This window comes from Rhinatrema bivittatum, chromosome 2, assembly GCF_901001135.1.
Source record: "Rhinatrema bivittatum chromosome 2, aRhiBiv1.1, whole genome shotgun sequence".
In the NCBI taxonomy this organism is placed as follows: Eukaryota; Metazoa; Chordata; class Amphibia; order Gymnophiona; family Rhinatrematidae; genus Rhinatrema; species Rhinatrema bivittatum.
Genome location: NC_042616.1, coordinates 406,852,261 through 406,863,764, shown reverse-complemented (window position 1 = coordinate 406,863,764; position 11,504 = coordinate 406,852,261). Strand labels below are relative to the sequence as shown.

Genomic DNA, 11,504 nt, shown 5'->3' with positions numbered 1-11,504 from the left:
CAGGATATCCACAATGAATATGCATGAAATAAATTTGCATACAATGGAGGCAGTGCATGGAAATCTATCTCATGCATATTCTTTGTGCATATCCTGAAAACCTGGTCTGTTTGTGTCTCTCAAGGATCGGAGTTGGCCACCCCTGCCCTAGGATTATATCAGTGCAACATATATGCATATGATTGTTTCACTATAAAGGGCTTTATATCAACATGGATATTTTAAATTTTATCCTTCCTATGACTGGGAGCCAATGCAGAGCATGCAATACAGGAGTGATGTGTTCATGTAATTATCTATCTGTCAAAATTTATACTGCAGTGTTCTGGATTACTTGCATAAATTTTAGAGTAGCTGCAGGTAGTCCAATATAAAAAGAATTACAAAAATCGAGGCTACCAACACCAGGGCCTGCAGAATTGTGCAAAAATCAGAATAGTTCAAATAAGGTTCTAAATTTCGCAGCATCCGAACTTTAAATAATGCTGATGATACCATCGATTTGATATGAGCCCAAATTGATAGATTTTATTCAAGCAAGATGCCAAGATTGTGCATCTGGGAAGATCCCTTCAATACAGGTTCTTCAAACCGTATATTTATCAAAGTATTGGCAAAAGAAGTTCTGCTCAGTACTAGAACTTCAGTTTTTGCAACACAAAGCACAAATTTGTTGTCTTTCACTGATTCACTGCCTTCAAGCAGTTTTGCATCAGACTGTATCAGACCATGTTGATGAGATTAGAATAAAAGACTGTGTATTGTCGGAATAGTGTAAACCACATCAGGGTGAAGTCCCTCGCACTTGGTTGTCCTAGGCTGAGGGCAGGGGTGTGATTGAAGGTAGGGATTCACGATGATCCCTTGAGGGAGCACCCTGAAAAAAACTTCTTTCCTGCTGGGCATTTTGTGGCCAAGTAAAGTGGCCCACCCAGTCTGTCTCCTGGGGGTAGGGAGGGAAAGCAGGGATAAAAATTAGGAAAACATCCTGAGGGGATGTTGGTCCAAAAATAAACTTCTGCAATGAATGAACATTGAGGTAAAAATCTTAACAGTTTATTATGCGAGGAAAACAAAGCAATATTTTTTAAAATAGTCTGGCAATAAACAATATATCTCAACATATATTTCCCCTTTAATTCTTACTGTTCACTTATCACGTAATGGAGAGCGAGGGACAGCGAGAGAGAGGGAATGAATCTACTTACACATGACTAGATGCATTTACTCTACGTATATAGAGATACATGTGTAATGCCTTCTCAAATTTCCTTTTTACCTTCACTGAACTGTCCTAGTTGGTTGTGCCTTCCTGTTCACTGCTCAGTTTTCTCTATGAACATCCTCTGAGGTACTTTCTCCCTCTCTCTATCCTTACTACACCTCTTGCAGTAAGGAATCAATCAAAGGGACTGACGACTGACTCAACTGTTTGCAAGCTTCTTCAAAGAAGAGGGAAGACTCTACAGTGAACCTCTCCGTATCATTATTTGAAGTTCAAGTGATATTTTTTCCAGTTTCTATTCCCACACACATGCCTACAGAGATCAAAGCTCTAGATGACACCCATCTCTCGAGCTGTGTGCTGCCATTACTTTAACATGGCCATTCAAGTCTCAATGTCAGTGCAGTCTCTAGCACCAACTTTCTCTCCGGATTTCTACTTAGGACTAGGAGCAAGGCCAGCATAGGACAGCATTACCAGCCTGACCTGTATAAGGTACTGTAGTTTTGAAGACACCCTCACTTGCAATGCCAGCTCAGGACCACACAGGTTCAGCAATGCAGACCTTCAGAAGAGCCAAGAGCATAAAGGTGAGATGTCAGGGTGGTTGTGCAGGCCTAAAGGCATGGATGGGAGCTGTACCCAGATGACTGTGGGCTGCAGTTTCTTTTAGAAAAAAAAAAGAGCAGGTTTTCATATTAATGTTATGAAAATACTCAAATTCAGAATCAGGTAAGTGATGAATATGCCTACGTTTGGTGAAATAAAAACACTATTTTATGCTACCACCCCTCCAGCAAGTTATTATTGTAATTAAAAGAACAGAAAAGGAAGAGATAGTAGAAAGAATGAGGGAGAGAGAATGTAAAAGAGACATAGGAAGATGGGTGAGGGAGAGGATGGCAGGTGTGATATAACACTTTTTGTTCACTCTACCTTAAACTTCTTGATAGCATTTGATTGACTACTGGTTCTGAAACACATTGTTTAATGGTATAGCTTCAGGGTATGACATTCAGTAAAAATCTGGTCAGCAGTTATATTCTTTTCCATGGATCAATTGAAAGGAAAGTTCATTTCCAGAGGTGCATAATAATTAACCTTCTCTGCTTCTTGAAATAGGTGACCTTAACAACTTAACAACAACTAATAAATTGCAGCTAGGCCACAGCTGCAGCAGGTTTGTCAGTCCTCTGCTGGAAGCCGTGAAATGTGGCAGAAGGCCATCAGTTAGTCATCAGCAGGGATCTTCCGAGGCGACCGCAACCAAAGCTCCTCATAATATGACTTGCTGGATCCAGTTAACCATCCTGGTAACTCTTGTGTAGACGCCATAGTACCTGGGAATACCACAGCTGGCTCCCCAGCTCACGATTCCTGCCAGAAACCACCTGCCACTCTGCTCCTTACAAACAAGGGGACCGCCAGAGTCTCCCTACAGAATGAGACCAATGAGAGAAATGAGATATCAGCCTTCAATACAGCCTGTCATCATGACACCTTTCTTTATTTTTTTTGCACCATTACTGTAGTCATATTCTAACTCCATTTTTCAGAGTTTGAGTCCCTAGCACAATGTAAATAAAGCTGTAACTGCACAATAGTCTTTGTTCGTATACACTAGAATCTTCCTATATGCTCCCCTCTTCCACCTTCCCCATGGACATAAACTTATTTGGAATGCTCTGCCCTGGTACAAGCCTGGTGGAAAAGCGGGCGTAAGGACTGACCAATGGAGGGGAAAGGGGAACTTACCAGGCCTGACATTTCTGCTCGGTGATAGGCCTGGGCGGTTTCACTTGAAAAGTGAATGTGGAGGGCCAGCCTGGGTGCCCTCAGTTGCAGTGCTGCACACTGCCATGCAATCCCTGAGTCTGCTCTTCTACTATGCGGGTTGGATGGAGCTGGGGAGCTTCAGAGGTAGCGTGCACAGCCACCGGGGGAGAGAGTGGTAGTCATTGCTCCAATGGTGTCACTAGTGGTTGAATTCACTACAGGATTCTAGAAGTAGCCCTGGTGCAAGGTCCTTGGCCAAAGAAATGTCACTGTAATGATTGGACTAGATACATTGACAGAAGGGGTCATTAAATAGGAGAAAAATCCACAGGTGGTTGTGAATGAAGGTTCACGGCACCAGGATGCCAGGCCTGGTTTTGACTGAGATGGAAACCCAAAGGAGCAGGAGGAAGGTGCCGGGCTGTTACAAAAATAAAAGTGAATGTGTCCAATGTTGTTAGTTTCTCCTGTTTGAATATACACAAAGGTCAATATTCAGCTAATATATTTCTCTGTGATCCACTTGAATAAAGTAACATCGTGGTTGAGTTAAATCCAAAAAGAGGCACAGAAATAAAAAGTCAAATAAGTTGTAGGTTGTAGGTAACAGGTTTTCCTGCATTAAATTAATATCATTTTGACTAGCTTTTGAGAGTCAATTTTCCTTCATTAGGTCAGCGCAAAGGTGAAATTAGTTCTTACCTGATAATTTTCTTTCCTTGTGTCCAATCAGAACAGTCCAGACGAATAGGCTGTGATCACTGACCAGCAGATTTAGATAGAGATCAACAGGTTCACTGATGTCACCCCTTGTATGCATGCATGCTGACTTCAGCCTGCCAATAATGTTTGTAACAAGCGCTAAGGGGGAGATTCAGTAATCTGAAGCAGTATAATAGCTACCAATTAATTTGACTATTAAGTGTTTTCATTGTAGGATATGTGTGGGTTGGGGGATCTGTTTGGTAGTGGTCTTTGGAGATGGCATGGAGTTAACTGTTGTCAGGGTAGGCTTTTTGGAATAGCCATGTTTTTAGTGATTTCTTAAATATCTGTGATGAGGGTTCTGTTCTGAGATTTGCAGGTAGTTTGTTCCATAGTGTGGGTACTGCTATTGAGATTGCTCATTCTCGTGTTGAGGTGCATTGGGCCTGTTTGTTGGAGGGAATGGAAAATAGTCTGGAGTTGTTGGATCGTAGGTTTCTTTGGGAGGTGTATGGGAGAAGGATGTCCTTTAGCCAGTCTGTTTTTTCGTTGTTAAAAAATGTTTGTTGAAAGATGAGGAACTGAACCACAGATTTAAAGATGAGAAGGGGGTGCTGGGGAGGGGGTGCGAAACATATTGGGTTTTTTGTTTGCGCCACCTCAAGTGGTGGCCCTGCAATGGGGGGTGGGTTCTAAGAAGAACCCCAGTAACTTTTTATTTTATTTTTAGAGGGCACACTTCTGGGCCATAAAGCCCTTTAAGATGATGTTGGCCCCTGTATTGGGGGCTGCCATTGCCCTTGGAACAGAGCTCTGTCGTGTTGTTTTGTCTCCCGGGCTTTTACTGCGAGATGAAGCAATGCAGTGATACAGCTGCGATATTTTGTTGGGAGAGGGGCACAATATCGTGGGAACACGCTTGCGTTATTAGGCCCCTCTCAAGATAAAACATCATGACTAAGGGGTAGATTTTCAAAAAACGCGAATAGGCGTACTTTTGCTGGCGCATCAGGCGCAAGCAAAAGTACGCTGGATTTTAGTAGATACGCGCGGAGCCGCGCGTATCCACTAAAATCCTGGATCGGCGCGCGCAAGGCTATGAATTCTGTATAGCCGGTGCGCGCCGAGCCGCGCAGCCTACCCCCGTTCCCTCCAAGGCCGCTCTGAAATCGGAGCGGCCTTGGAGGGAATCCTCTAACGCCCTCCCCTCACCTTCCCCTCCCTTCCTCTACCTAACCCACCCGCCCGGCCCTGTCTACACCCCCCCTTACCTTTCTCCGGGGATTTACGCCTCCCGGAGGGAGAAGTAAATCCCCGCGCGCCAGCGGGCCTGTTGCGCGCCGGGACGCGACCTGGGGGCGGGTACGGAGGGCGCGGCCACGCCCCGGACCGCCCCGGGCCGTAGCCATGCCCCCGTACCCGCCCCCAAAACGCTGCCGACACGCCCCCTAAACGCCGCGACGACCGGGCCCGCCCCCCGACATGCCCCCGACACGCCCCCCTCGGAGAACCCCGGGACTTACGCGAGTCCCGGGGCTCTGCGCGCGCCGGTAGGCCTATGTAAAATAGGCTCACCGGCGCGCAGGGCTCTGCTCGCCTAAATCTGCCCGGTTTTGGGCGGATTTAGGCGAGCAGGGCTCTGAAAATCCGCCCCTTAGTGAATCCAGGCCTAAGTGTGGACAACTAATTCAAAGCAATAAACAGCATGCACAATTTTTCCTTTACTTTTTTTTTAAACTACTAGTGTACTTCCTGAAATAAAATGGGACTGGAAGAAATACTAAATACCACATGTCAACATAAAGCCACTCACAGCTTAGGAGCAGAAGATCACAGTGTATATATATCACTCCAAATTAACAATGAAGAAATATGCAAGTTTGGCTGCAGAGGAAGGGACCTACACTGGTCTGACTGGACTCAAGGAAAGAAATTATTAGGTAAAAACTAATTTCACCTTCCTCTTCATTCAGTCAGACCAGTCCAGACAAATGGGATATACCTGAGCTACTCCTGAATAGGGCAGGATGCTGCCAAAAAAACATGCTCCATTCTTCAGAGGTGAATGAGACCTTCCCTCTGACACTGATATCTAAGCTTGTAAAAAAAGATTGTATACTTACTTATCATATTTTCAGTTCCTCACATGACCCCTCAGATTTGAAGAGGTGGAGTGTTATGATAGTGCTTAGGGTGGAAAACTTATACAGGAGTTAGATTTGGTAGGTAGGTAAGAAAGGTTAGGAAAAACGTCTGAAGTGATTGCTCTACAGGTCTTCCAATATAACCCTCTCAGAATGGATATTAAAAATTAAACTGCAATATTAAAGAACAAATACAGATGCAGCTTGGGGACTTTCTACTGGAATAAACAGGTAGTTCATGCAGAACTGACAGTTCCCAAAAAAGCCAGGAAAACATAACTGGGAATAGGCCAGTAATATCAGCATTGCAAAGTATAAAGGAAGGAACACACAGATATGCTGAAGCCACCAATACAGGAAATTATTTCCCAGATATGGGCTGGGACAACGAAGCATTCCATGTTGGGTACACCAGTCAGGGAAGACCTTAATACGTGTCCAAAACCCCTCTGCCAAATAAAGTTGAGAATCAACATATGATACAATACCCCTATCTTCTGCACCCAAAGTTGGACAAAATCACCAAAGAACCACAACTGGGTCCAAGCAATGAACTGAGAGATTTGTAATCCTATGGGCTAGAGTTCTATAAAAAAAAAAGATGGCTGAGAACAGAATCTTGGCACATTTAGCCCCAACGCACATGAGACCAGAAGAAGAGACCAATCTACACAGAGGCAAACCCCAGTTTTCATAGAGGCATGCAGAGCAGTCTTTGACCACTGCCATGGTACAGGACACCTCACTTCAGGATCAGTAAGAGGTAGGAAACTGTGGTATTTCAGATAAGCACCATTATTGCATAATATATGGTTTGGGGAACCAAACACTGATATTTTATATAAACTACTATTAAAGTGATTTATACACCATTGCAGAGCCTTTATTTTTGTGCCAAAGTGCTAGTGAGAGCGAATACTACACGATGGTAAGTATACACTGCCTGTGTTCTTGCTTTCCAAGTGAGATTCACCAAAGGGCATGTGAGTTATACACTTATCACATAATAGGTTGGTGCCCAACCTAGTCCATCACTATAAACTTCCTGTATCAAATGGAATTGCTTAGAAAGAGAATACAATATAGATTAAGCCACAGCCCTACCAATCCCAAGGAGCTAAGCACTGCCTAAGAAGAAGCTTGAGCCCTGTCTGTACACCACTACATATCACAAGGAAATGATCAGAAATCATCCGAAACTCCTTGGATTAATCAAAAGGTTTTAGAACCGCAGCTACCAATGTAAGCGGCTATCAACAAAAGTCCCTTCAAAGTACATCTTGCAACCCTGCTAAGGTTAAACCCTGCTTCAAGTCTCAAAATGGAGCAGTAAGCCATAGAAGAGGCCTAACACACTAAATGGTCCTCCCAAAACAAGAGACAACTCTGAAGGAGAAACAAAGGACTATCCAAAATACATCCTCTGTAGCTCACCAGAGCTGCCAGAGCTATCGCCTACATTCTCTAAGAACGAAGATTCAAAACCTTGTAAAGAAGATCCTCCAGCAAGGATCCTGAATCACTGGCACCAAAGCATACTTAGGAGCAGTGGTTCTCAACCTTTTTCCCATCGTGGCACACCTGACAGACCACACTCACATGTGTGACACACTGCTCATTACAATTCACGGCGGAAATAAAAAATAAAGGTCCAGTATTATTTTTATTGTTAAGAATGACACAAGGAAAAGATACGTATTCTGTCTGAACAGAAATGACATAAATAGTAAACCTCCCACACCAAAACAGCACCAATTTCCAGCACTTAACAGTAACCACCTTACCTAAGAAAAGGCAACACTGAAAATATTACACCAGGCCTTAAGATACTAATACATCTCCTATTAGGAAAATGGACCAAGTCAAGCTACTATAGAGCCCTACACAGAAACTACACGCTGTTGCGCTGGAGGTGGAACCTTGGCCTGGTGCAGGATTTGTATGGCCCTCTGGTTGTACCAAGAGAGCGCCTGTCACCAGGAGGCGGAGCACACGAGGAAAAAGAGGCTAACTGGAGCTTCACCAATAACAGTCTGGGGTTTCCGCGGGTTGAGCCCTTGGGTAACCGAACCGCCTGGACTTAGGTGGGCCTCAGATGGTCTCCCGGAGAGGTGGCGGAGAGGTGTGCCCACCACGAGCAAGGGTGCGTGGCTAACACAGGTTGGATGGACTAGACCTGAACTGGAAGCTCCGGAGACCTCAGGGAGGTCACAGTACAGAAAGGTTCTCCGGGCGAGACAGGCAGTGCCTGCGGGTCTACTCAGGTGGAAGCCACGAGTGGATTCCCAGCAGACTGGTCTGGTAGACACAGTAGGCCAGAAGAGAATGTCTAAGTGAAGCGCAAGGGTCAGAGCCAGAGTATCAGTCCAGAAGTAGTCAACCAAAGCAGGGGTCAATACCAAGGTCAGTCCAAGTGTAGTCAATGCAAGAGAGGGTCAGTTCCAGGCAGCACGCAGGAGAATGGTCAGGCAGGCAGAGGTCAGTTCCAGGCAGCAGGCAAGAGAATGGTCAGGCAGGCAGAGGTCAGTATCAGAGGTCAGTCCGAAGGGGTACTACCTGGGAAGGAGGCAGGAGCACACAGAGACTCAGGAACAGGAAGATGCTGGAACGAGGAGACGCTGGAACAAGGAGACACTGGAACAAGGAGACGCTGGAACAAGGAATGCTGGAACACGAAGTATGCAAACAAATAACACCACGGTATCGACCCAATTGCCAAGGCGAGGTCTTGGTGGACAGGACCTCGCTTTTATATGAGGTTTACATGATGTCATCGGGCTGCACTGCGGAGCTAGTTCCCGTCCTTGGCCCTTTAAAGGGCTGGGCGGTCCACGCATGCGCGTGCCTAGGGGTGGGGCCAGCGCCGGACTGGACGCGTGGAGCTAGGCCCGTCGTGGAGGGCCTGGGAGGCACCGCCATGGAGCGCTGTGGACAGGAGGCACTTGCAGCGGCAGCGAGAGTGGACGGCCCGGGACCCGACAGCGCGGGAGCAAGGTGAGCAGGCCCGGGCACGGGCCTAGCACGGACGGAACGCGCAACACACGCCAGCAGAAAACCTTACCTGAATCACATGTGCTAACCTAACAAAGAATAAAGAGACCAAAACGCATAACTAGAAGCATGCAGACAAAAATTGAATTGGAAACCGCAACAAGCCAGAGTCTCTGTATGCAGTGCAACAAAGGAAAAAAAGAAACATCACTCATCCTTATAAAACAAATCAAGAAATATAAAATCAGTAGCAGTAAAACCATACTAACAAAAAGAACAGATTATTTCAAAACAGTTGATGAATGGAATATCCAATAATTAAAAACTCATATAAAAATTTTCTAGATACTAATAAAATATTTCAAAATAGCAGACACAAAGACCCAGTAATGAAAAATAATAAGGATACAAAAAATATTTTGCTCTGCATAACTGGAAACGTTTGATATCCAGGTGCCCTGAGAGTGATGTGAATTAGCAGGAGGAGGGATGGTTTGCTTGCAATTTACTCCTCTCTCTCTCACACACTGGCTCTCAATCCCTCACATATACACATGCTTTTTCTCTCTCATTTATATAGGCTCTTAATTACACATTTACACACATGCTGTCTATCTTTTCACACTTACACACACAGGCTTTCAATCACACACATACATGCTGTCTTTTTCTCTCACACACAGACTCTCATTCACATGTTTACAAACATGCTCTCTCTCTCTCTCATTTGCACATAGGCTCTCAATCACATACTCACATGCTCCCTCACCTAAACCAGCTCTCAGTCACACACAGACACACATGCTCTCTCTCTCTCATTTGCACACAGGCTCTCAATCACATATTCACATGCTCCCTCACCTAAACCAGCTCTCAGTCACACACAGACACACATGCTCTCTCTCTTTCTCATTTACACACAGGCTCTCAAATACTCACATGCTCCCTCACCTAAACCTCACTCTTTCACATATACAGGCTCTCAATCATTCATATACATGCTGTCTCACTCACACACACACACACACACAAGATCTCAAACACACATGCTTGCTCATTCACTCACTCTCCTCCCCTCCCCCAAACTAGCGGCAGCAGCAGCCTCCTCCCAACCCTAAAGGCAGCAGCAACCTCCTTCATGTTCAACCCTCACGGAGAAAGGAGTCCCATCGGCCGCAAAGGTTGACGTTGTTCCTCATTTTACTCTGAGCTGCGCTGCTCATCCTTCAGGCCGCTCCTCTCTTCTTTTCTTTGGGCCGATGCTGCCCGCACTAGCATGGTCTCTTCTTCCTATGTACGCACCCGCTGCTCACCACTTCCTCTTCCGGGGCGCGGGAAGAAGAGAGCTTGCTGATGCTGGTGCCGCTGACTCCAGCTATCCTGCCGTGTTACGCCCGGGCTATCAGCATTTTAAGCCCGGGCGGAGGACCTATTTCCTTGGGTAGGAGGAGCAGCTGGGTCAGCGGGGGACCGGGAAGTGTGGCGACATACCTGAGTGTTCTTGGCGACACACCGGTTAAGAACTGCTGCTTAGGAGTACTCGCTTACTAGTATTCTAATCCTCCAACAATTCACCAATGCGCATATATGCTAATGAAGTGGAAAGTTTCTAGCCATTCGAAGAGAAACCACCATAGCCAGAGGACAGCCCTTCCACAATAAAACCCCATGGGAGGGAAACCTCAAGGGTCTCTCATGCATCAAATGTATGCGATCCACGTACCAAGGACACTGCGTCCAATATGGATGTACAAGAAAACCAGACCCTGTCAAGGCCCTTGGAGGAAGGTGTATAGGGCTGCCTGTTGGCCAGATCTGGACCAGAGTATTGCCACTGGATGAGATAATGTTCAGCTGGAAGATGGCCCCTTTTTTTTTTTTTATGCTGATTATCTTAAGATCCATTGGAATTCACCATACGAGGTCATAACTCGAATGAAGTCTACCTGAGATAGAGGCGATTCTGCTGGGCTGACCCTATTTATTGCCTTAATTTTTATAAGAAAGGCACTTCATCAAATAAAACCAAATAACTAATTAACTGCTTGAAAATTGTCTGTTATGTGTGACACTGGCAAAACCTTTAAATTTTTTCCACTCAAGGAAGATGTAATCCACCTCCAAGGACCTCCAAGGAATCTAGGGCTTTCCTTATTTATACATGTTTTCCCTGTGACATTGTCAGGCAACATCCCGATAAACAAGCCCAGGAGCAGAGGTGTAAATTCCCAACGATCCATCAAATCGCTCTGGCTCCTAATTGATGGATAGACCCTTGCTTCTACAGAACTCCACTGTTCCAGAGCCAGCTGACTCTGACAGTGTGCTCCCTAGATTGTTAAATGGGTATTCGTTGCCATTGCTACCGGGCCAAGACTATCACAAAGTGGACACTGAAATAGGGGCCTACCCCCATTGAAGGGCGTGTGCTCTGCCCATAAGCCTTGTGGGAGCTTAGTTCCATGCCTAGTGCTTGGTCACTGCAATTTAACAACCATTTTAACCCAACATATTCCAGAACCAGCAGTCTCCTGGAACAACCCCGATATAGGGGATTTCTGTCAGAGAGCAAAGATTTCTGAAGATGTCCCATTTGTGCTCTCGCCCAGGGAACCAGGTTCAACACTGCTGGCTCTGAACCAAGGAGCTGAAGATAAGACCAC

The 11,504-nt window shown here is 45.6% G+C and overlaps 1 protein-coding gene across 1 annotated transcript in view; it reads right to left on the bottom strand.

Moving 5' to 3' along the window:
- Window positions 1-2,196: 2,196 nt before the first annotated feature.
- The window catches only part of TMPRSS6 (transmembrane serine protease 6), a 176,144-nt gene continuing 166,836 nt past the window's right edge, over window positions 2,197-11,504 (bottom strand). Inside the window, exon 18 of the mRNA XM_029590066.1 lies at window positions 2,197-2,660. Coding sequence (XP_029445926.1) covers window positions 2,502-2,660 — 159 coding nt within the window. The 3' untranslated portion in view covers window positions 2,197-2,501. The remainder of the gene's footprint in view (window positions 2,661-11,504) is intronic.